Genomic DNA, 26,448 nt, shown 5'->3' with positions numbered 1-26,448 from the left:
ATAGCCCGAGCCTGTAATCACAGTGCTCAGAGAGGCAGAGCTCTGGGTTCCTCTGCACCATATAAACCAGGAGTGGTGACCCTGTGCCTGTAAGCACAACGCTCTGAGAGGCAGAGGCACCTGGAAAAGAAATTCAGGGTCCCTTTGGAGTTTAATGTTCTAAAACTCCCTGTCTCAACTAACTAACTAAAAAACTAACAAAAGAAAAGAAAAATGATGTCTGACTACATTATAGCAGTCCCCTCAACACCAAAATAAATTAACAAAACCTCATCAAGTCTCCACTCCCAAGTGCATGGTATTTCAGAAAAATTTATAAATTAAAGCTTTATATAATATATAAATATGTCTATATTCAAGTTTGTCCTAACTTCCATATTTTAATACCTGGATAATTAAATGTATAATTAAGTCAACATAAAAACTGCCTCTTCAAAAACAGAAAATGACCAGTCATTCCGGTGGCAACAGGAGTGATCCAGTGGCTTTGTTTCACCATAGTTGATACTTTTAGTAATACAGTATTGCTCTTATTCTGGAGATGAGAAACATGCTACCAACACTTTAAACCCAATAGTTTTAAGATCATCATACATGGTAATAATCCATTACTCCACATAGAGCATTTCTACCACTACAACTGTGCAGCAGCCATGTTTTTCTTAATTCTTACGTCACTATTTCTCATGTACTATTCCTAGAAGGGATGATTTTTTATTTCTTTCATCCATATGTAGGTGGCGATTGTGGTAAAATATTTCTTCCAGTTCGGCTTCTTTCCTTGGAATAAGGAGTTGGAATTGAACAAGGACAAACCCTACTTTCCACCGAACATCATAGGAGTGGAGAAGAAAGAGGGCTATGTTCTTTATGACCTCATTCAGCTGCTGGCTCTGTTCTTCCATCGCTCCATTCTGAAGGTACCTAGTGTTAACAGTTCATTAACCCCATGTTGATAAGTTTTGTCTGCAACAGAGCTGAAGATCCTAAGCATTGGGCCCATTATTGGCAGTCGGGCCGATGGCAGGGTTGAGCATTTACCAGCATTTGCAGAGCATTCCTTGAGGGAGATTCAGCATCATTTCAGCACTAGTTTAAGTCAGAGCATAAGAGAACACTCAGAGACAACACCTTGCCTCTCTTCCCCATCACCTCTGCCCATCTTCTAGTGATACTGCTTTTACCAGGCAGTCTCTTATCATGAAGCTACAGCTGTGAGGAAGAGGCACCTCAGGGTGAGTCCCGGACTACTGTGCCTATAAAATCTCATTGTTGAGGAGGCTGTTGGCCCCATGGCCTGAAGAAGACCTGTGCAAAGCAATGCATCCCAAACACAGCCCCAGTCACTCTTACCCTTTTATTTTATGTACATACATCCCCAACACACACATACATTATATATGTATATAATATACATATGTATTATACATATATGTTCCCTTTTATTAAACATAGATTATTTTCTCATACAATGTAATCTGAATGCAGTTTCCCTCCCTCTACTCCTTCCAGTTCGTCCCCATCTCCCCTCCCATCTGCCCATCTGCATTCACTCCCTTTCTGTCTCTCATTAGAAAAGAACAGACTTCTAAGAGATAACAACAAAACATAACAAAGTAAAACAGCTGAAATGAAAACCATCATATTGAAGTTGGACAAGATAAGTCAACAGAAAAAATAAAAGAGCCTCAAGAGAAGGCACAAGAATCAGAGACCCACTCATTCACACTTTCAGAAGTCTCGTAAAAATACTAAACCAAAAGCTATAATACATATGCATAAGTGCAGGCCTGTGTAGGTCCAATGATTGCTGCCTCAGTCTCTGTGAGCTTATATGTACTTTGCTTAGCTATTTTAGAGGGTCTTTTTCTCCTGGTGTCCTCTGTCTCCTCTGTATCCTCCATTCCTGCCTCCTCTTCTGAGTGTTTCCCTGAGCTCTGAGAAGAGGGATTTGATGGAGACATCTTGTTTTGAGCCATGTGTTCCAAGGTCTCTCTAGAGCATAATGTCTGGCTATGGGTCTCTATATTTGTTCCCATCTGCTGCTGTTTTTTTAACAATCATGTGGATGTTTTCTCTCACACACTGCAAGTTGTAAACAGAGAATCTATTAACAGAAACAAGCCAGTCCACTATAACTATGTACAAATCACTATACAGCTTATTTCAAAGCTGCTGTGCCTGCTGTCATGGTCTTGCTTTTTTCTACCTTGCCTCCTTTTCCAAAATATTTTAAGTTTATAATTTATTTAATCAAATCATGCCTTTGTCAGCCCTTATCAGATCCTTTTTAGAATAAAACTTTGAGCTTTGCTTTTCTGTTTGTTTTGTTTTCATTTTTAATCTATCCAGGGCTTTGCTCAGCATCCAAACTTGGCCCAGAACTCATTATGTAGGCCAGGCTGTTATCAAAGTTATGATCCTCCTGCCTCAGCCTCCTGAATTATAGTGTGACAGGCATGTACCACTATGCTCAGCTTTCTTGTTCTTTTAACTATGACTCGCAGGGAGGAACAGGCCAAGGTTGAGGAATAAATGTAAAGACAGAGCATCTGGGGCACAGGGGAGGATGAAGTGATTCACTGAAGTGATTCACACACAGCTGGGCCACATTACATGCAGGTCATGTGTGGTCCAAACAGGATCTCTTCTCTCTCCAGCAAAACCCAGGGGTTCTCAGACTCTTGATCTGTACATTCTTTCCCTCTTTAAAAGCTCTTTATTCCCTTTTCTTACAGCATAAATCAGGATCTGCAGTAGGTACCAGAATCTTTGCCTCATACCTGGTCAACCAACTTTGAGTAGAATATTGGCAGTTTTGTTGAGTCTTGAGTAAGCCAAGGCTCAGCTCACCATGTGGGCTGGGAGAAGGACAGAATCATCCTCCAAAGTGGAGGAGACACTTGTAATATGGGATGCTAAGGTTGAGTTCACCTGTGGATAGTAAGCGAGCCAAGGCTATTTCTAGTGAGTACTCTGATATGTTCCAGAAGGTTCTAACACATCAAGAAGCTATCATTTCATCCTTACTCTATCTGCCTAACTTTACCTACCTTGTCTTAGCTAATTATACAAACTCTCTTCACCAACAACCATCTCCACTCTCCTAGGACACTCACACAGTTCTGTACAAGCTTCCTGAGACGCACCTCCCTTGGATTTCCAATTTCAAGGGATTGAATGTTGGAATCGATACTGTAAGAACGACAGCCATTTGCCCCCCCCCCCCCCCCCGAGATGCTAGCCTCAGCTGTCACCTTCTCTGTTTCTCAGTGTCATGGCTTATGGGATGAGGATGATGTCGTTGACAGCGGTACAGACAAGGAGGAGTCTGATGATGAACTCTCCATGGATCACAGCAGAAGAGGCTCCTCAGACTCACTGAAGTCCATCAACCTGGCTGCCTCTGTGGAGTCTGTGCATGTGACCTTCCCAGAGCAGCCAGGGGCCATCCGGAGAAAGCGTTCCTGCAGCAGCTCCCAGATCTCCCCACAGTCCAGCTTCTCTTCAAATAGGTCCAAAAGAGGTATCACTTATATGGCCTGTAGGCTGAAATAAGCCCCAGACAGTCTTCTTTTTCTGGTGCCTCTGCATCTGGGGAGGGAAGTAGGTGGGTGCTATCAAGAGAAGCTATTGTAATATGGAAGAATCATGCTTTGGCATCAGACAGGCCCAAGTTCGGATCCTGTTTCAGCTATGTAGCTTCCTTCATTGGTCAAGATGTGTGAGTCCATCCAGGGACCAGGGCTTCAGGTAATAGAGGAAGACAGCCCACACACAGCCTAATGTGTAGCAACGTGAGGCATATGATAATTTATTCATCAACTATAAAACCTCTACTGGGTATGATATAAGTCATAACAGATTTTGAAAGTGGATTTAAAATTTATCAATGGAGATTTGGGAGGGAGATACTGGGGACTGAACCCAGAGTCTCTCTCACTTTGTATTAGGCAAGTGCACCGTCACTGGGCTCTATCCCTACCTCTTTCTGTTTTACTAGTTTGTATTCTGAGTTTTGTCTCCCTTCCTTCCTTCCACTGGCTGGCTTTGAACTCTGTAGCCTAGGTGGGTCTTGAACTCTCAAATCCTCCAACTTCAACCTCCCAGATAGCTATAATTATAAGCATATGCCACAAGGATCAGCTTCAGTTGGGGACTTTTAACAAAACTGTGCGGTTATTTCCTAGGCTAGCTATTGATATCTTACTGAACACTGAGTGTGATCAGAAAGTTACTGTTTGGAAGTACTTGGGCCTTGGTAGTCATGGGCTCGTGTCTGATGCTTCTTCAGGACCCATGCATTTATCTTCAAAACCTGCTTTTGAGGCACATACTGGGAGACCAAGTCATATTTGTTTTACAGTTGGAGAAATTAGGATACAAAAATAAGTCTGAGTCACGCACCCCCATCTGGAAAAGCCAAGACCTAAAGCACTACTGAACACAAGTAAAATTATTCCCCTACATGTTTCTTCCTGAATCATGCAGAGAAGACCCACCAGGCATGAACCCACATATCTATTCCAGCCTCATGGCAGCATAGAGGTTCACTTTCTAAACACTCAGTAGTCACTCTTAAAGCCACATGTGCCTTGCACCCTCTAGTTCAGGCCAAGCCAACCCTATGCCCAAATGGATTTCTGTTGACAGATCCACTAGGAACCTTTAAGCTGTGGTTTCTCTTCTTTTTCCTGCTCTTTCTAGGTAGCACAAGCACCCGAAACAGTAGCCAGAGAGGAAGCAGTGTTTTGAGCATTAAACAGAAGAGCAAAAGAGAACTTTACATGGAGAAGCTTCAGGAGCATTTAATCAAGGCAAAGGCATTTACCATAAAGAAGTAAGTGAGTAGAAACGTGTGGGCTGTGCACTTTGACTGAGCTGGGGAACTGGTGCCAATGGCTTCCGATAAACCAGAGGTGAAGAACTCAGTGAAGGGCCGTGACGACAGGATAAAGTGATGCATGGTTACATTGCTTTAAGAACATCTGTTAGTAAGTGCCTAAGTCTTTCAGGCTTTGCTTCTAAAAGCCCAGTGAGGCAGAGAGGAACATGAGGTTCACATTGGATGGGAGCCATGATGCCGTCTTTCCTCCAGAGGTGGAGCTGGACGGCATGGGGCCAGGCTACTTAGTATCCAACAGCTAGTCCCTAGCCTTCTTCACGGGTCCCTCTACTTGCTGGTGATTCACAGAGGCAATGTCCAAGCACCAGCATGGAGGAAGACAGAACAGAGCTGGGATTGTGATGTGAACCAAGCAAGGGCCAGCCCTCACTATAGATAGGCTCAGACCTGGAGAGCCTGCGGCACTTAAATGGGGCTCTGATTTAAATGCAGAACCCAAATCACAGCGAAGGTGTGGTAGGGGCTTGAAGGACAAGCCATAGACATGTGGGCACAGTGGTTATGGCAGAGAAAGTAAACAAAAGCCAAGAGCAGCAGAGAGACACCAAGAGCAGCAAAGAGACACCAAGATGGGCATACGACTCCAAATCAGAAGAGGCAGAAGCCATAGTTGCTCAGATCCGGACCTCCAGGTCTCACACCCTCACGGGCTCCTTCACTTTATCCTCCTCTGGCCTCAGCCATAGTGTCACCCCAAATTTTACATAAAACAAGGGTAAAATATAGAGAATTCTGCAGCACAGGCTCATAGAGTGAATAGCCAGACCCAGGCAGCCATATACCCAGTACCTGGCTTGTAGGGCTTTATGCAACTCTGTTACGCTTCAAGTAAAGGAAGAGTCACGGCACCCTCCCGGTCATACCCGCTTTGGCAACAAGCTCATCTGTACTCCTTGAGCAGGGGTCTCTCCCGGGGATTCTGCCTAAGCCTAGCTCAAAGAAGAAGGTGGGACCTGTACAGAAAGAGGAGCAGAAGTGGAATTAGAGTGGTATCAGTCACTTTCCCCTCCTGCCCTTCTGAAACAAGTGGGCTTGTCTTGCAGGACTCTGCAAATATATGTCCCCATTCGGCAATTTTTCTATGACCTCATCCACCCAGACTACAGTGCTGTAACCGATGTGTATGTGCTGATGTTCCTGGCTGACACTGTGGACTTCATCATCATCGTCTTTGGCTTCTGGGCCTTTGGGGTAGGTTGGGGCAAGGGTCTCCCCTCATTTACTGACTTCCTTTTACCCCCTCATCAATTTCCATCTTGGGAACTGCCACTCAGGCTTAGCCCATTCTTTCCTCCCCAGAAACACTCAGCAGCTGCAGATATCACTTCTTCTCTGTCAGAAGACCAGGTCCCCGGGCCATTCCTGGTGATGGTCCTCATTCAGTTCGGAACCATGGTGGTGGACCGGGCACTCTACCTCAGGAAAACTGTGCTAGGCAAGGTCATCTTCCAGGTCATTCTTGTGTTTGGGATTCACTTCTGGATGTTCTTCATCTTACCCAGCGTGACTGAGAGGTAAGGTCTCCCCTACAGAGATCCAGCAGGACAGTGAAAGGCAAGGATCTCAGTGGGGTTCAGTTCAAATGCAGAGTAGGAGTTGATTCGTCCTCCTTAGTGCTTGAACTGTATTTCATCCCCATTTGCAGAAACAAAGATTTCAGAATAAGAGAAAAGTTGGTCTCGGATCCAGGGCAGACCAAAGATCTTTGAGTTGTGCTTGTCTCTACAACCTAGCTGATGTTGAGAGGCTGAGTTTGGTCTTAGGTGCACCACTCAGAGGGGAAGAGGACATGAGACAATGTCACATGAGAAGCTGATGAGAAATGAGGGTTATTCAGCTGGTTCAAAGACATATTGGGAGATGATGAGGGGAAAGAGATAGTGTCTGCCACAAGTATGATAATGGGGCCTGAAGAGCACATGTAGGGGACCAGGAAGACCCATTATGAAATGATGTTGTTTCTGTCAGGACAGCTATTGCTAATGGTTAAAATAGACTGAGAGTTGGGGTGAGTCTATAAAGGGTAGATTCTACCAAGCAAGCTGGGGTACATGGTAATCCGAGCATTCAGGAGGCCGAAGCAATCATGAGTTTGAGGCCAGCCTAGGTTATACAGCAAGACCATATTTCAAGAATAAGGCAGCCTGAAGGTTAGTAGGGGCAGGGCTTGAAGGTGGCTACTGATTTTCCCCTGACACCTAGAATCAGATATAGATCTCAACTCAACTCAGTAAGTTGAATTCTCCAGTACCTCAAAATCTCTTCCGCTTCTCCCATCTCTGCCCCACCCAGAGTTCTTTCTTCTCTTCTATATGGTCTTGGAAACCCACACTTCCACTGCAAATGAGTCTTGTGATCAAGTTAGTGCTTAGTGTGTGAACAACTCAATCAATGAAAGAAAAACAAAGCGAATTACTGTAAACAGAAAGCATCTATTCTCTCAGGTTATAGAAAAAGCGGTCCATAGAATATGGATGTAGAAGTGTCCAGGTCATGTATCAGGGTTGAGGTTATGACCTACTATGAAATAGGTCAGAATTTATGTATACAGCATGGTGTAGCTCCCTCTACCATTGGCTTGAGCATCTGTGTTCCCAAGCCAATAATGCTATATTCAGAGTCTCCTTCAGAAATGCTTCCTTTAGCTGTGACTTAAATCACCCCAAGCATCCTGAGAAAGTCCTCATGTTTAATAGCAAGTTTGATCTTTCTGACCAAACCTCAGAGTCATCCTTAGTGAACTCATATGAACAATCTATAGATTGGGCTGGCTAGTAATATTTCTGCACCACATAAGGAAATTGCCTCAGATGAAACATCTAGTGAGGAAATCCAAAGTGCCCCTAATAGTGAGTGGCTATAGCTCTCATTGGAGCATCTGGCCTCTGACCCTTTCTGTTTACTCTCACGTTGTTGTATAACAATAACTATGAGGGTATAAATACATTAAAAGGAAAAGGGAATTTTTCTGAATCTCAAGTGAATCTAAATAAACAAGGAACTGTCATCCCGAAGCCACCCAACAGTCCAGGAAAGTCTGTACCCTGCCATGCAGAGAAGGAGAAAATACCTCAGATCACACAATTGAGTAAGGCAAATATTATAGCTGGAAGCATATTGGGAATCTTATTTGTTAGCTTATAATATATAATAAATATTTTCTATAAATATTTAATAATATCTATGCCTTAAACCAATTAGCCAAACTCGATGATCAAGGCAAATGATGAATTTACCCATTTATTTTCTGATACATAAAAGTGTCTCAGAATGCTTTCTCCTACATATTCCAAATTATGGATCCTTTAAAGTTAAAATGTCATTTCTTAAAGAGTTTGCTTTAATTTGAACTACAGTACCCATGTCACATATGTTATACGAAAATGTTTATTAACTAATTCACTTAACAATAATTTAATGTAATCTTAGTATTACCAACTAGATGATAATAATGCTCCATTCACAGAATTAAGAGGTTTATTTTTCTGTTTCGATTGTTAGATTTTCTGACCCCACCTTTTGATTTGGGAGTAATCCACTAGGTAGAGAATTCTTTAGAATTGCCCTTAACTGGCAGAGGGGAAGTTTGTTTTCTGTTCTAAACTGTTGCCTTATGTACAAGAAAAGTATCCCATTCTTTTACCTTCTATAATTTTGCCTTTTAGGAAATTCAGCCAGAACCTGGTGGCTCAGCTTTGGTACTTTGTGAAGTGTGTGTACTTTGGGCTGTCTGCCTATCAAATCCGCTGCGGTTACCCAACGCGAGTACTCGGAAACTTCCTCACTAAGAGCTACAATTATGTCAACCTCTTCCTGTTTCAAGGGTGAGGGCGCTGCCTTGTCTCTGCCTGATGGAGTGGCATCAGCGGGGAGCATTGTGCTTCTTCCACAAGGAGGGAGGAGAGAGAGAAGGCGGGGATGGAAGGCACCCGGAAATTCTGAGTGTCGGCAACACACAATTGCCAGCTTTAAGCACTTTTCCACGTGCAATCACTGAATACCTGCCAGGAAAATGCCCTAGAGTCCTCCACACTGGGTTAATTTTCACGTTAGTAACTTGCCTAGTTACCAGGATAATGTTTGGGGATAAAAATTGGGGACACTCCTCTTCAGGGGTCATTGAAAGAGAGGCTCAGGGGTCATTGAAAGAGAGGGCGCAAGACGATCCTAAGAGCCACAGGCAGTGGAGTGACTGCAACAAAATGGTGTTTTCTGGACACAGCAAGACAGTTGCACCTGTGAACTTAACAACAGTTGAAACAGTACACAAAAGCTGCATAAGGTCAGTCGGTCCAGACCAACTCTTAGAGCAAGCAAGATGTGGTCCCACTAGCTGAATTGCTGTTGGCAATTGATGACTTCTGGGAGACCGAGACTCAGTTTCCTTCAAGGGTGTGGGTCCTGGAAGGCTATCCAGGTTCCCGGTATATGATCCTAAACACATTCTCATGTAGACTGCACTAAGTGGACCCCATGGGTTTAAAAAATATAACAGGAAACATGGAGTTGGGGGAATATATGATGAGACAGATGGAGGAATTACAGGGGAGGAGATGAGAGATGGATTAGATAAAAACACGTTATATGCATGTATGAGATTCTCAAACAATAAAAGGGTAGCAGCGTAAAAATAGATAATATTTAAGTATTAATACATTTTTGGACATGTGTCTGGGATCAGCCATTTCCAGAACACCTCTGGAGTTCTTTGTGTGCAGTGAGTTCATCCATGAAGAAGCCTAGGTGGCATCATGCTGCCCGTTTCTGATACCTCATCAAGCAAGCTCCATTAGTTCTTCCACATGACGATTTCCATGACAACATACCCTGTGTTCCCCAAAAGTTATACCATGTTTTAAGAGACGAGGTGGCTGTAGGCACAGCTGATCCCTCCACAGCACTAGTCCTGAGCCCTGGTGATAGTTCAGAAGAGGTGTTGGGTGCATTCAGATGTTGAGATCCACCACATGTTCCACTACCCTAGGCCTGGGCCTGATGTTTCTTCCAGGTGTTGGCTTACTATTTAATCTGTAGAGCTGAAATAGCCCAAGGAAGGAGTTTTGAGTGATAACAAAACTGCTGTGGGGGATCCTAGAATCAGCCTACTTCCCTAGCCTGGGAAAAAATCTCTATTATTCAAAGAGCTTGGAATATTCCTCAGAGCCTTCTGGAGCATAGGCTAGCCCATTCCCCAAAACAACTGAAAGATGAGGCTTCAGCAGAAGCAGTTAGCCTCATTAACCTAGCAAGCCACTGATCATGAGTCCTCTCTTTGGCTCCAGTGACATTATCTGGTCCCTCTGCGTTCCCCTATTTCCTCTCATCTTTATCAGATGTATACTCTTTACTGACTCGTCCATCAACATAGCCATAGAACTCAACCAACCTTCTGCCTTCTGATTCTTACAGTACAAACACATGTGAAAGAAACAGAATCAACTTTTCATATGAAGTCCCATCAGAGAAAATAGGAATTAAAAAAATATTAACCCGTATACTCAATTTATAGTGTGAAGCAGTTGTGTTCCCAGTTGGACTTTACTGTGAGGATCTCCTTGAGAGTTTTTCTTAGCTCGTGGCATTTTAAACAAATTGTTGCATGAACCCTTGAGGTGAGGTAGATAATGGGTCTACCCTCCAAGTGTCTGCCTGACTAACTGTGGTTCCCGACAGGTTCCGCCTGGTCCCATTTCTGACTGAGCTGCGGGCTGTGATGGACTGGGTGTGGACAGACACGACCTTGAGCCTCTCCAGCTGGATTTGTGTGGAGGACATTTATGCACACATTTTCATCTTAAAGTGCTGGCGAGAGTCGGAAAAGGTAAAGGGGGCAGCAAAGTGCCTCCTGCCTGCCTGCCGCCCTTGAGCACAGGTCGGTTACAAGATTAATGCGGATGCTGCATGTTTTGTGGCCAAGTGGATGGATGGAGGCAGAGGAGAAAACCTGCCAGGGGCTATAAATACAGCATTGATTGCCAACCCACTGGGGTTGAAGGCTTTACATTCACGGCTGCCGTGGTCAGCAGCAGCATCCAGATGTTTTCTTACTTTGGCAACAGTGTTGTAAATGATCTAAAAAAAAGTGATATGTTGCCACATGACCCACTCACCCTTGAACGCTCACAGGGGAGCAGAAGGAACCAAGTGCAGAGAAATTAGGGTTGGTTAGGCAATGTGGACGCATGCTCACCATCTGCTTTCCTCTGGAGGAGGGATGGGTTCTTTAACCGCCCTGTTAAAGGAAATGAAAGACAATGTTATTCTACTAGGTAACTATTAAGTTTAAGTATAGGTTAGCTTTATTGGATATTCTGAAAGTTTATAGTGTAGAAGCAAAGTATCCTGTATAATGGTGACAGAAACGCACAACCAACATTAGCCAAGGAGTGGAAAATGTCCTCCTGTCTTACCTCAGAGACAATCTCTTTCAAAGAGTCTCTTTCTTGTTTGTTTGTTTGCTTGTTGTTTTTTTGTTTGGTTGGTTGGTTTTGGTTTTTTGAGACAGGGTTTCTCTGTATAATAGCCCTGGCTGTCCTGGAACTTGCTTTGTAGATAAGGCTAGCCTAGAACTCACAGAGATCCTGTTACCTCTGCCTCCCAAGAGTCACTTTTACTGTACATAATGTCTAGTGTGCATTCCCAGCTCCCCTTGGCCAGCCAGCTCTACAGTCTGTCAGGAGGCACATGTGCTTCTGAGGTTTATGGAACTGAAGGAGCTGAGACCTGTTAGAGGAGACAGAGACACACTTCCACACTGCCACTGAAGAATTCCTCTAAACATTTAGAGACCTCAGCTCAGACCAAACCAGAATCTGTGGCTTCAGGGCCAAAAAGAATTTCAAGGCTTTGTCATGAAGCAGAGCTGGAGATTTTGTTAGAGGTATTTTAATATAGGCTTAAGCATAAGAGCTAAGATCAAGAAAAGCACTCAGAAGAAAGTTAAAGACACCAGAAGGCACAGATGTGGGCTCCTCCCACATTTGAGCAGCCAGTTACCTTGGCAGTACCCACGAATACTCTTTGGGTGGCTCTCAAGTTGTATCTCAGGAGGCTGCTGTGAATTGTTTTCTTCTTTTCTCTTTCTTGAGTAGTAAGGTTGCAAGCTGGCACCGCTAGGCCTTTGGTGGGACCACACTCTGGTAAACTACAACTGGATGCCCCTAAAACTGCTAGGATCATGCAGGAGTGTGGGACATGTTCTTTTCCTGGAAACAGGGTTTGAGATAAGATTCCCAGGAAACTGCAGGTTTATAGCTGAGACCGTGTTGACAGATCCCCTGGACTGGAGTTCCCTACCAATGGTTGTGAGTCACCATGTGGGTACTGGGAATCGAACCTGGGTCCTCTAGAAGAGCAGCCAGACCACTGAGCCATCTCTTCAGCCTCTTGTCCTTATTTTTAAAGAGCACCAAAACTGGAATGATGAAAGAAAGTCTTAGTCTATTTTTCTTTGTTGCTGTTATTGTTGTTGCTGTAACAAACATCTGAGACTGGGAAATTTATACAGAGAAGAGATTTACTTCGACTCCTGGCCCTACAGGGCAGCCATCTGACTTCCTGCCTCTCTGTGCACGGTGAGAAAGCAGAGAAAGAACCATGCAAGTGTGGTAGAGTAGAAGGGACAGCCTCCTGTGTTAACAAGACCGTTCCACAAGAAAAGTCGAGTTCACTCCTGAAGACTCCTTGCTCAGCCCAAATGCCTTGCAGAGGTCCCACCACATCTCAGTACTGTGTAGAGAATGACTCATTCACTGGTTCTCTGGGGACAAACTACATCCAACCAAGAGGGAATGGGAACACCAAAGGACACAGGGTAGCAACCAGAGTGACAAAGGCCCTAGACATGCTTGCATAGGAGAACCCTAGAAAGGTTGAACCAAGAATCATTTGGTTCACCGGCAAGACATAAGAAGAAGCAGAAATAACAGTTATTTTCAAGTGTGAATTTTTGTAGCTGGAGAATTTTCTCTCTGGTCCCGCCAAGCCCCGGCAGTCCGACAGCCCATTTATAAAATAAACACACAGATGCTTATATTATTTAAACTGTTTGGCCTAATGGCTCAGGCTTCTTGTTAACTGTTCTTATGTCTTAAATTAATCCATTTCTGCAAATCTATACCTTGCTCGTGGCTTACTGGCATCTTCACATGCTGCTTTTCATGGCGGTGGCTGGCAGTGTCTCCCTCCGCCTTCCTGTTCTCTCCATTCTCCTCTCTGTTAGTCCCGCCTATACTTCCTGCCTGGCCACTGGCCAATCAGTGTTTTATTTATTGACCAATCAGAGCAACACATTTGACATACAGACCATCCCACAGACTTTTTTTTTTTGAGAAAAATCATGCGAAACTAGGCTGATATTTGTGAGACATAAACTAACAAAAAAAGACACGTAGGCAAAAGCCCCAATAAATGTCAATAGAAAATAAAGACATTTCTAAGGATCAGTGCTGCTCCATAATGGAGCTGGCTACCTTACAAGGGTAGTTGCCAGGAAATATCCAAGTACACACTGAGGGCCCCCAGAGAAATGTTTGCTCCATCAAGACACTAAGTCTACTTCCATATGTGAGATTCCTGATTCTGTAACTAAACACCTAAGACAAGTCAACTCAAAAAGACAAAAGGTTTGTTTGTGCATTCTTGGGTGAGTTAGAACACACAATAGTACCCACCATTCCCCCTCCTATATATGTAATCTGACAGTGGATGGATGCACAGTAGTGTAGCCTACAGGGAGGGAGGCTGACGGCCTTCCCATATCCTCAGAGAAGCCCAGGCTTCCCATCTTGATGGCCTCACAGCCCATGGGAGTTGGGGATAGAAGTCTGAGAAAGCCTGGGGAACTGAGGCTGAGAGTCTTCTCTCTGTTATATCTGCCATATTCTCTTTCCATGGCAGCCTAGATTCCAGGGCATGGGTAAGTCAATGTGGCTGGAACAACCTGTTACAAAGGGCCATAAATGGAGGAATGGCAATCTGAGGCCTTGGTTTTCAATCTGCCCTACACACTTGCTGAGCACCATCTCTGTGGCCAGAATTCTGCTACAGCATGCAAAGTCCCAAAGCATGGGTCTTTCGGTCCAGTGAAGGTACATGTGGATAACTTGTCTCACAGTAAGCACACATACAATAGGTGCTTTGCCAGAGAGCAGCTTCTAGGAAAACAGACTTGCCAGGAGAAAGGGGGTCTTCACTGAGTGAGTTAGTGGAAAGCCTGAGTTGGCTGGGGACAGAGGGAGCATCTTCTTTTCTGCTTCTCCCCTGCCCCAATCCATGTCTCCTTGCCTCTGCTCCCGCAGGGATTTTGCTGGATGCGTTTAAGGCCTTGGCAACTTTCTTTACTATCTGAAAACTCCTGTTCGATTCTGCTGATCTAAGTCTTTCCCAACCTCAAATGTCAAATTTGACATTTCTTTCTCACAGACCTTCCCTGGCCCCAGATTTGGTCCACATCTTTCCCCCAGGGCCTTCCCAACTCTCTGCATTGCCCATCCGATACTTAGCACACTGAGACCTAAGTGCCTCCTTAGATTTCTCTGTTGGAAGCTCTGTGATAAGATCATCATAATGCACTCTGTGAAGCAAGAACCAATTTCCTGAAAGGCAAAGTTCTGCCATGAACTTAAGAGTGTGAACTGCTCACTCCTGTGCCAACTTTACACTGATTCCCATGTGGCCACTTCCTAACATACTTTGGGAAGCTAATTAGATATCTAACAGGAACAGCACTCTGGCTTTCCAGTCTTCCAACAATAAAGCATTGAGCTCCCAAGGAAGGAATGAGGAAATAGCCAGGGACAAAGAGTTGGCGGAAAGATCTTCACTATAGTCTGTCAGGGAATGCAGATGGGGTAAATTAGGGTCTGGTTCACCATGCACAGGCCCACCTCTAGTAACAGGCCTCTTACTGACAACATCCCCAAGTGGTACATGACATCATATAGAGAGACAAGGAAAACTCAAGAGACCCAGCTGGACTAGTGTTCATAGCAGAACAACTCTCAAGATAACCCTTTACTACATTATCTCCAGATGGGTTCATTCAAGGCTCTGATCACCTCTTTATGTTCTTTGTGGTGATTGACCTTCAACACGAGTATCAGAGGGGACAAACCAGACCCCAACCATAGCATCAGCTAACCTGGGAAGTAACTCTAAAAGGGAGAAAAAGCCTGCACAGTAGTAGCAAGCAAGATCACTCATGTGCCTCCGACCCTGTACCTTCGCAGGCAAAGCCAGCTCCTCCACTCGCCTGCCACACTTGGGAGACACGTACTGAGTCTGTGGTGTGGACAACAGAAGTGTGTGGATACAGCCTGAGCACTGGGCCAGCCCTTGTCCCTCCCTCACGCATTCCTCCTCTCCTCCCACGGGCCATGTCCAGCACTCAGTGGGGCTTTGTCGGCCCCTGGCCACAGAGAGAGCCGTGATGGTACAGCTTCCCCCCTTGATTCCAAGGCTGGGATGAGGTCTCTGACCCGTGTAGAGAGGAATCAAGAACCATGTTCTCCAGTGCCATGAGGGAAACACTCCCCCTTGTGTGTCCCTGCCTCCTTCCCCCTTTCTCAAGCCCTGCTGATTCTTTCTAAATCCTTGTATTATAGAGATACCCTCAGCCCCGGGGCCAGAAGAAGAAGAAAGCGGTGAAATATGGCATGGGTGGCATGATCATTGTCCTGCTCATCTGTATCGTGTGGTTTCCACTGCTCTTCATGTCTTTGATCAAATCTGTCGCAGGGGTTATCAACCAGCCTCTGGATGTGTCCGTCACAATCACCCTGGGAGGGTATCAGGTAATCTAGCTTCCCCCATGTTTTGGAACCTCTCCTCAAGCAGTATTTTTGCGTCCGAGCACTGATTAGGGAGTGTAGCGATGGTTCCCGATGCCAGCTTTATTTCTTGTGTTGTTGTTCACTTCGAGACAGGATTTCTCTACGTAGCCCTGGCTGCCCTGGGACTCGCTTTGTAGACCAGGCTGGCCTTGAACTCACAGAGATCCGCCTGCCTCTGCCTCCCAAGTGCTGGGACTAAAGGTGTGCGCCACCACTGCCCAGCTGATGCCAGAGTTTTAGCTAAATGTTCACTGATCAGCAGACACATGACGTATGAACGGAAGTGTAAGTACTCAATGATAGAGTAGTTCTGATGCTGAGGATGTGCAAGAGCCTGGGTTTGATCCCCAGTCCTGCAAATAGTAACAACAACAAAAATAATAATAAACAGTTCATTGGTTTTGAGCATAAGACTATTCAGTGCAAAAAGAGATCTCCGAGGCCAACTGCCTTCAGGGAATCAGTAGTTCATAACTATGAAATGTTTTTATTTTAACCCAAATGTGAGGAAGTACCAGGTAGTGCTAACTGGGCCATGTACCTTCATTTTCCAGCCTATCTTCACAATGAGTGCTCAGCAAAGCCAGCTGAAAATTATGGATGGTGCAAAATATAAAGCATTCCTAAAGTCTTTCGCCACCAACACCGTAAGTAAATGTGTGCAGAACTCAATGAAGACTGCCATGTAGGCTCCCTTGCTGGTCATCAGGCAGCTAGATAGCTCTGCTGTGCCCTCTGGTGAAAAGAAATTTTTCCAAAATCATCAGTTGCATTTGGCACCCGACAACTAGCCACCAGCTACTTGGATAAACTAAGAAATATAAGTGATAGCAAACACAAGTTTAATCTGGAACATTTTAATAAAAGATCAACAGAGTTTTACTCATTTAAACACATGCATATGGTTTTTAAACTGGTGATATTGATCTTTGATTGGCCTACCTGTTCTGAGAACCTTGAATTAAGAAATCAATTCAAAATATGGGAAAGTAACAGGTGAGTACTTGCTTAAACACACATTGTTTTTGACAGTAGAAGCTGAAGTGATTTGAGTGCTTTAAAGAAAACTGATTGGTAAAGGAAATCATACCAAATACATTGCATAAATCTGGTCAGCACTGGTTCACCCAGCAGTCATCCTGAAAGAAAAGATCTGCACTTCTGACCATATTTATGTTACTTGCTTTATAATCTGAAGTGACAATTTCCTAAGCAATTTCTCTGGTAATAAAAATGTCTTTAAGAATCCTATGACTTTCATGACAAGTCCTCAAATAAAACATAGATGGAAAAAGAATCAGACAATTGTATTTTTAAATGCCATCCCAAATGAAATGTGTCCCTTACTACAGAAGACCATTGTAGTATGCTGAGAGTGGAATTGTAGCTGATGTTGCTCATGTCTCTATCATTCATATTCCAGTAATTATGATAACACGTTTTTCGTCATAAAACAGATTTCACAAATAATAGTTTCAATTTATAGAAACAGATGCTTTTCTTTAAAATCATCGTTGAAAGTTTATACCTGCAGAACTAACCTCAACATCAGCATCAATTAGGACAGGGTCTGTTTGGGTGGTTTAAATCCTATCCCCCTGGGAGGAGGACATACTTCCATAGTGCACGGATTGCTTGGCAATAGGGAAACATGATGTGAATTATGAGGTTCTCCTTTACTGATGGGTAGGAATGGTTGGGCATGTGACGGGAGCTGCCATGTTCATGCTCTGGAAACCTCAAACCTGGGCACCAGGTAAGCATTCCTTTCTAGGGAGACCATCTCTGTGAAGTCGGTTAAAAGAAAGATCAGCTGCTTCCTGGGTGAGCATCGTGAGTAGAATCCACTTACACGTGTGTATTTGTGTGCATGCAGGGTGCTATGCAATTTCTGGAGAATTATGAAAAAGAAGACATAACAGTAGCCGAACTGGAAGGAAACTCAAATTCTTTGTGGACCATCAGCCCTCCCAGTAAGCAGAAAATGATACAGGAGCTCACCGACCCCAGTAGTTCCTTCTCTGTTGTTTTTTCATGGAGTATTCAGAGGTAGTTACTGTGTTTCCATGCATCCTTCCTTAACCCTAATCTTACCTCAGGCTGGGGGAGCAAACAGTAGCACCATTTGGTACGATCTTGTTACACTCGGTCACTTTCCTTTGATGCTAAAGCTCACATTTTATTTATGAAACATGGCTTTCCTCAGAACCAATGACCAGCCTAAGAATGGCTTAGTTTTGTTTGTTTGTTTGTTTGTTTGTTTGTTTGTTTTTGTGTTTGTGTTTTTAAGAGAGGCCAGCAATGAATTCAGTGAGCAAGACAGAAAAGAAGAGAAAGAAGGGAAAGGGTGGTTTAGAAATAGAGTCAGGGTGCACGGCTAAGATCTCCAGGAGTGATAGAAATCTGCAGAGTTTGCATGAAGTCTTGGGGGACCAGGGGCCTCCCTGAATGACTGGAGAAGCCTTGGGAAGTCTGTTCTGTGGGTGTGAGGTTTGGGGGTACCTTAGTCGCAGAAGCAGGAGAACCAGCTGAGGTTCTTCCCCTACCCCACCAGAGCCAAGCCTGACTTTGCCCTTGTTTGGAAAAACTAAGTGTGTCTTACTAAAAGTTCCTGCATCTTAGACATGTCACCCAGTGCTTTAGTCATGCGCATTTAGGGACTCAGAACAACAGATCATGGTTACCTAGTTTCCTAGGTTACCTAATTTGTCACAGTCTTGAGGACCAGAACCTCAAGAAGCCCACTAGCAGGCTCATTTGAAGCTACAGCTTGAACTTCCTGGCTCTTAAGAAACCATAAGATGCCTGGCGGTGGTGGCACATGCCTTTAATTCCAGCACTCAGGAGGCAGAGGCAGGTGGATCTTTGTGAGTTTGAAGCCAGCCTGGGCTACAGAGCAAGATCCAGGGAAGGCGCAAAGCTACACAGAGAAACCCTGTCTCAGGGAAAAAAAAAAAAAAAGAAGAAATCATAAGAGCTCACACCTGTAATTTGAGAACTCAGAAAGCTGAGGCAGGAGAATCAGAGTGAGTTGGAGGGTAGCCTAAACAACACAGCTAGCCTGGGCTTACAGGGTGAAATATTATATGAAACCACTAAACAGCAAAATGAAGGAATCATGATAAGTCCTGAGGAAATCTTAGACTCTAAAGTGAACTCACAGGAAAATTGGAAAATGCCCTTTCAAAAAGGTCTTTTAGAGTCCTTCCCGTAATCTTATCTTCTCCTTAATGTCTCCAATTCCATAATTCCAAAAATTTGTACCAGAGGCCAAAAGCTTGGCTTCTGTCCTTTGCGTCGAAGAGCCACCAAACTATAGCAAGAAGAAAAGCAACTTCTGGTTAAACATTGTTTTTTAAATACCGGGTCTGCTGGTTACTATGGAGACTGACATCGTTGGTTTTATCTGAGAATGTCTCTGAGATTCCTATGAGCTCATCATGACAGTTGCTGCTGGGCCAGCAGGCTCTAATTCCTCTAATCTGTCTTAGAGTGTTGAAGTCTCCCTCAGTTATTAATTTGACTGTTTAAGAGGGTGGAAATGGAGGTGGGGTGACCAGGAAGGTTGGGAGGGAAAAAAAATCTAGACTCACTGAAAACTCGGTGAGATACAAATGTGAGTCAAGTGTATATGAATCTCTCTTCCAGACTTGAGAGCAATCACTAACGTTAAGCTTTCTTTTCTTCTTTTCTTATTCCTTCCTTCACAGAAATATGACTCTGGGTGCAAAGGCAGAAATAGCAACCGATAAGCTTTCTTTTCCTCTTGCAAGTGAAACACGAAATAATATAGCGAAGATGATCGCCGGCAACGATACAGAAAGTTCAAACACGCCCGTGTGAGTTGTGTGACCCCGTGAATACAGCTTTCATCAGAATGTGACGTTAGCACCAAGTTTCTCTGTTGAGGCTTAGAAAGGAATTCACCTTGTTTGAGAATGCAAGTGAACCTTGATTGACAGGTCCCATTTTGCTAGCTGGAAGACAGTTCTTGGTCCCAGGATTCTGTCTCCACTTTGCCTGTAGTTATGCATCCATTGTTAGTGACAGTTACTATGGGGTGGCTCCAGGGACACTCTCCATCCATGGTGCTGTCTTTCTGTTCTTCCACCAGGAGGCACACTGTTCTCCCACTCTCTGTGACCAATGCCTGCTGCAAGGCAGCTCTCTCACACAGTGCCTAGTCCCCATTCTCCATCCACTGAGGTGTCACTGTGATGATCCCCACATGTCAGAGGTACAGAAACTCCTCAGGTGCTCCTAGATCTACCTATCCATCATAATTGGGCCCAGTGTTTGCTGTGTCCCCCTGCCAGAAAGGTCACTGCCTTAAAGGCGTAGGACAAGGACTTCACTTCAGTGATCCAGGCTTTCTGTGATCCTGTCTACCACCTGACCTAGGTACCCAGTGAGACCATTCACCTTCAAAGGGAGGAATCAGGCCGGACATGGCTTTATAGATTGCTTCCAGGGTTGAAACCTGCCCTTCCCTGACTCTGACTCCCAGCCTAGCATACACTGACGTTATCTCTGAGTAACAAACCTTGCTCCTAACGGGCACTAATCAACAGCCAAGGACAGACCCCTTCCTCCTATGAATGTCACACTGGCTGAATGGGTTGGGAAGACAGACAGGAAGACAACAGGGAACAGAAAATTGGTGGAGGGAAAAACAGGCTGTGTTTCAAACTGACATAAGATAAATAAGAAGAGAGGAAAGATATATATATATATATATCCAAAACTGATACCATGTGTCCACTGGCAGTTTTCCTAGCTTTTTACTGCAGGCTGTCATGGCCTCATGCTGATGCATTGAACATGAAGATTACTAGGACACAGCCATTTGACCTAGGACACTTAGCTCCTCCTTAACTTCATGAATCCCTGATGTTCAGGGGCTCTTAAAGATCATCAGTGCCTCACTCTCCATCATTTCCAGATGAGAGAACACAGAGTCAAGCAACTGCTGTGAGACAAACAAAACTTAGGGTCCAGGTCACGTGCTCTGTCCTCAGGCTCATTCTCCACCAGAAAATCCTCTTAACTGTAGGTATTTTTGAAATACAAAAAAAAAATTAATCATTGCTAAAGATAATTGTTAAAATATACTAGTCAGAGGGAAAAAAGTCTTTTTTTCAGTAACAGGTCACAAATGTAAGAAAGGCCAGCAGCTACTTTCAAACTATATGTATCATGACTTACATGTATGTTTGGATATAATGGATTGAATCTCAGCTTTGGTGAGCTGTGGTTCCCATAAATTAAGATGTTTTTATGTTGTATTGTGGTATGAGGACTTTCATCTTTGTTTTTTGTAAGGTTTTAAAAAAGCAACAAAAGCATCCATTTTAGGTGTGGAAATGACTAAAGTTCATCTCTTTTGTTTCTTAATGTGCAGGACAATAGAAAGGATCTACCCATACTATGTGAAGGCACCCAGTGATTCAAACTCAAAGCCTATAAAGCAACTTCTATCTGGTAAGAATGGGAAGCCATTTCAGAACTGTGCATATCTTACCTTCATTCAAATTTAGAGGTCTGTGTTTTGAACATTTAGCAATCTACCTTCTAGTTCTAATCTTATCCTGTCTTACAAGAACCATAAAAACTCTGCCTTCTCCATCCGAGAGGAGTCATTGACTACCTGTGAGACACGTTCTTCATTTTCTTCTTCTCATTGATCAAAATTCCCGAGTGATCCATATGCATGTTTTATGACTTTGTTTACTGTTCTCTGAGCCACCAGATTGCTTACAGAGAATTGCCTCATGCAGTGGTAAGCATGATGGTTTCTCTCACTAAAGACAATTAAAAAAAGCATGAGATGTGCTTGACTGAACCTCAGGGTCAGTACACACCAATAGTGTATTTTAGTTATTGGGTTATTCCAGCACAAGAGTGATAGAAGGAGGCCGTTGTTTTGAGTGACAGCTATATGCCCCATGATACTTCTGTCAACCACAGACTACGTCCCTCTATAACATTTATGCATAGCAGTGTACACCACTGAACCTGGTTACCAGCAAACATTGCATCAGGGTTTATGTGACTATGATGCTGGCACAACGACAGCTTTTTGTATCAGGCCATATCCTGTTGCCGAATGACTGCATTTTACTTATAGAAACTGTCACTTCCTGAAGTCACTGATCCTTTGGATAATGGTGAAATATAATGCAGGTACCCAGTGTGTACCCATTCACCATCCTAAATGAAGCGCTCTGCACTAGGCACCATGATAGGTACTGGAGACGAGGCTCCATGATGCTCATATTCAGCTAGTGAGCAGTTACAGGCTCACACGGAGATGGCCACAGTGAGTCATGAGGACCAATGCAAGGCCAAGTCCATCTCTGCCTGTTGGTCTTCATCAACAATAAACAAGCATGCTTTTATAAGTAACTTCCAAGTGCATGGGGGAAATTCTATATTTCCTTTTATAGCAGAAATAACTGTAGGACTGTTTAGCCCGAGAAAACAAATAGATCCTTCTGAAAAAAAACTGTGTGAGTTTTCAAGCTTTTCCTGGCCACCATTTCAGCAGATGGCCTTCCCACTGGCTGACAAAGCAGATTAAATACAGCCCAGTAGCTGCTGCTGACATACCTTCTATCTCCTTGTAAAGCATCTTATTCCACAAGACCCTTCTTCCGTCCACGTAGGTTTGAAGAGCGCTGTGCCCTCTCTCTACTTTCAAGGCCAGTCTCGCCCCAAGCCCCGCTCCCAGGTCTCTTGGTCTTCCATCCTACAGTGTCATGGAATTCCCTCCTTCCTTACAGCTCCTTCCAGTCCCCACACTCAACGATGTCAGCACAGACGTATGTAGCATAAGCTGATGGTTGTCTCCAGTTTACATGCAAATAGACTGATACCTTAGGCGTGGATGGCCCAGATGAGCACATCCACAGTGGAACTAGCTCCAAACCTAAAACTCTCTGGACTCAGGGCCAGATGGTCCCGTGTGACTGTCTCTGGTCTCGAGAACCATAGTTATTACTATACCCCAAAGTCCTAAGTTAATAATAATAGGTGGCATTGTTTTGAAGAACTTCTTGCTATCAGCCCTTCCTAAAGTGAATGTCTCTTTTCACTTCCTCCACATACCGGAGCCAGCAAAACTTGGCACTCATTGCCATTTCCTCTTTTAGCTGTTCCAGATTCCATCAGTCGGAAGTGGTTCTCTCCAAGGAAATAGACCTTGAGGATGCTGGCCTTATACTAGGTGCCACATGACCATAATTGTGTACATAGTCTTTTCCCATTAATATACAGAACATTATTACATGCCATTCTATGACCCCCTCAACGCCTGATAGAGTGCCTTCCTTCTGGAGAGATTCTTGCTAAGTGCTGGCAATATAAATGAATCGACCAGTTGCATCAAGGGTTGATGGTGAGGGTTTTGTGTGCAGTCAGTTCCCTGGATGATCAGCACAGCTACTTAGGGGGTGGACCCTCCATCACTCTGTGGTCTGGCTCTTTCACGTATGTGTAGCAGTGACAAAGCTCTCATTGAAGCGGTGCCGAGTGGGTGCTCACTTCCTCTCCGCTTGCCTGTCATGTCTCCGTGTCTTTCACATTCTGGAATTAGGTATTACTACGTGTGTGGACTGGGTTTGGCCATCTGGGACCTTCTAATTGGCATCAAATCCCGAGACTCTCATGCTGCCTTCATTTTGTTTTTCCTCCTCTTCCAGAAAGTAATTTCATGAATATCACCATCATTTTGTTCAGAGACAATGTCACTAAATCCAACAGTGAGTGGTGGGTTCTCAACCTGACCGGAAACAGGATATACAATCAAGGGTCCCAAGCCTTGGAGCTGATTATCTTCAATGACAAAGTCAGCCCCCCGAGTCTGGGCTTCTTGGCTGGCTATGGGTAAGGACACGTAATGATTAATAGTTATAATGTCTGAATGTTGTGAGGTTGGAATAGCAGCGTTTTTCCTCCTAGGAGTTGAGTTGTGTCTCTACACTATTAAAAGTCACAACACCATGCCCTTTTATTTCAAAACACAGGGACAAGAGGTCCAACGACATCAAAATGCCCTTTGTGCCTCCTTATTATGGCACAGTTTCATGCAATTCGGTAGAGTGTTAGCACTGTTTCTCTTAGTTGCTTTCTGGCCCTGAGCAAATGGATCCAATAGTCACCAGAGTTTTGAACAATCTGGACCACTTCTTCGCCTTCTGGTGCTTCAATATCACAATCCTATACAATATAATCCATTCTCCTCATGAAGGTGCAAGCACAGCATGTTATATTTTTCAAAATTAACCTTATTTTAAAAAAAAAAAAACCTTTTCATCCAGCGTTTCACAATTTAAAACAGACCTCCAGACATGATTGTTAAAGGCAAAAGAGCTACTTTCAAAAAAGTACATGCAATGCCATTGTGTTCCTACCCAATATGCTGCATTTTATCCCAGTATAAACATGTGTTCCTAACCATATTAATTGTTGGGGGACTATTTCTCCTTGCTATCTCTTTCAGTATCATGGGATTATACGCGTCAGTTGTCCTTGTAATTGGGAAATTTGTTCGTGAATTCTTCAGTGGGATCTCTCACTCTATCATGTTTGAAGAGCTTCCAAATGTGGATCGAATTTTGAAGTTGTGCACAGACATATTTTTAGTCCGGGAGACAGGGGAACTGGAGCTGGAAGAAGATCTCTATGCCAAATTGATATTCCTGTACCGATCACCAGAAACAATGATCAAATGGACTAGAGAAAAAACAAACTGATTCCTGAAGAGCCAGACTGCAAATGGAGTTATCATTTGAATTTTCTTTTTAATTAAGAAAAAGCACAACACTCTTGGAAGAGCTAAGCATTTCTGGTCTGGCAGCAACCGTTTCTCTCTGGCAGGTGGCTGAAAGAAGTTGGTTTTTTCCGTCATGGAAAGCCATCCTGCACAAGAGGGCACGTTGAAGTTCTTTGTACCCCCATTTCTCTGAAATCAGGGCTCTTTGCTTTAGAGTTTTCTCTGTCAACAGTGTCTTGCATCCTTATCGGTTATGGGAAAGGTTCATGTAGGGTCCCCTTCCCTCAGAGAGAAGGGGAAGGCACACCTGTGTCTTACTCTCTGGGGAACCTCACCTTTCCTGATATCATGGTCAAAGTGCAACACATAGCTCTTCCCACCGCTGGGGGCACTGCTGAGCAGAGACCCCCATGAGCCCTCAGCACACTCCAGAAGGGCAGCAGCAATAGGAGGCAGCAGCACTGCCCATGTTTTCCAGAGGAGAGACGGACCATGACCCAGAAGATGGTGGTAGATGGTCAAGCCTCATTCTAAGCAAAAAGATAACATTAGTGATACTCCTACTGCCTTATTTCAACTGAAGACTAGTAAGAAATCTTTCTATTGAACACCAGTGACTTCTCAGGAAAAAAAAAAAAAAAAAAAAACACTCAGCAAAGCAACTACGTGGACTCCTGCTTTGAGGTCGGGTGGTAACCACCCCCAGGTAGCGGTGACCATTCTGCTTCAGATGGCTCCTGTTTACAGGAAACAGAAGGACAACAGTGGTCAGCCCAGCCTGATGGGGACACCTCGGCTTTGTAACTCCAGTGACAAAGGCCACAGGGCTCTTCTGCCTCCCCCCACCCCACCCCCTCACATGCTTTCTCCCATTTTTCCGTGATTTAAGGCAGTGGTCTTTCCAGGATGACGTTTTCCTTGCTGTTTTTCAGGCATATCAGAGTTTACATATTCCAATTCACATTTTTACATCTAAGACGGGTTTTTTTAAGTTCATTATTATGAAAGAAATATGTATATTGAGCTTGGGGAAAATAAAAAATGGCCTTTTCTTAAATTATTATCATTGGAAACACAACCTCTTCATGAATTAGCAATGTAGCATGAAAATTTATGATTGAAATATAGTTTTCATTCAATATTACAAATAAAGTTTCTGAGAAGAACCATTGAATGGGCTAGACTCTGTCAAAAACCACTCCTGTGTACTTTGGGTTCGGGACCGACTTAAAATAAAGCACATCTTGCAAAGTCACCTGAGGAGTGTTCTATTTATGTATTCATTATCTATCTGTTTGTGCTTTTTGTGGAAGAGGAAAGTAGTTGTTTTCCATATAGCATACCAAGAATTAAAAATAAGGTAAGAACGTACTTCTTGTTAATTTCCTTTGTCCCTTGGGTGCTCTGCGTGGACAATATTAACAGGAAACAAAGAAATTCACAAAGGGGAAGCAATGATAGTTGATATGGAACTTTTTAAGTAGCAGATCTCAAATAATTTCTAGTATTTTCTGGAGAACAGAGTAGTACAGGTTTGTTCTACAGCGTGCCTTGGCCTGACAACATAAACTGTTATAATCAGTCATTGCAGCCATAAAAATCAAGTCACTTAGTCGCAGAACTCTCCGATGACACCAGGCAACTAGAATTAGCAGCTCGCCAAGTGGGCCACCCATGAGAGTTCACAAACCCAGCAGTCCCTTCAGACATGCCTAGTTCCTGCCTTCATCCACTAATGAGAATGCATATAACCCTGCTCGTCCCCAAAGGTTGCTGCATGTGTGGCCCAGCCTGATACCTGCTAACGGTCTATGCAACTGTATTCCCCTCCTGCACATGGGGTAGTTCTGTATGTCATGGTGTGGGATATAGGTTTTAGAGGGAAGAATGGGGCATAGGGAATGGTGATACCTTGGGCGCTAGGCTGTATGCCCTTG

At 44.0% G+C, this 26,448-nt stretch overlaps 1 protein-coding gene across 7 annotated transcripts in view; it reads left to right on the top strand.

The window, feature by feature from the left end:
- Positions 1-25,766, top strand: part of Piezo2 (piezo type mechanosensitive ion channel component 2) — a 380,980-nt gene extending 355,214 nt beyond the window's left edge. For 5 of the 7 annotated variants that reach the window (XM_076555357.1, XM_016003707.3, XM_042263853.2 and 2 more), the window contains 14 exons: positions 738-920; positions 3,274-3,526; positions 4,708-4,840; positions 5,950-6,097; positions 6,206-6,420; positions 8,572-8,730; positions 10,580-10,727; positions 15,511-15,699; positions 16,293-16,385; positions 17,615-17,787; positions 19,449-19,577; positions 21,140-21,219; positions 23,439-23,622; positions 24,239-25,766. In XM_076555357.1, the coding sequence (XP_076411472.1) occupies positions 738-920; positions 3,274-3,526; positions 4,708-4,840; positions 5,950-6,097; positions 6,206-6,420; positions 8,572-8,730; positions 10,580-10,727; positions 15,511-15,699; positions 16,293-16,385; positions 17,615-17,787; positions 19,449-19,577; positions 21,140-21,219; positions 23,439-23,622; positions 24,239-24,491 (2,340 nt within the window). In that variant the 3' untranslated portion in view covers positions 24,492-25,766. Of the gene's footprint in view, positions 1-737; positions 921-3,273; positions 3,527-4,707; positions 4,841-5,949; positions 6,098-6,205; positions 6,421-8,571; positions 8,731-10,579; positions 10,779-15,510; positions 15,700-16,292; positions 16,386-17,614; positions 17,788-19,448; positions 19,578-21,139; positions 21,220-23,438; positions 23,623-24,238 lie in introns of those variants that run through there. The other 2 variants (XR_013046146.1, XM_076555358.1) reach the window with 2 other exon arrangements.
- Positions 25,767-26,448: the final 682 nt, after the last annotated feature.

Source organism: Peromyscus maniculatus, chromosome 19 (assembly GCF_049852395.1).
Source record: "Peromyscus maniculatus bairdii isolate BWxNUB_F1_BW_parent chromosome 19, HU_Pman_BW_mat_3.1, whole genome shotgun sequence".
NCBI classification, from domain to species: Eukaryota; Metazoa; Chordata; class Mammalia; order Rodentia; family Cricetidae; genus Peromyscus; species Peromyscus maniculatus.
This window is presented reverse-complemented; position numbering and strand designations above follow the sequence as displayed.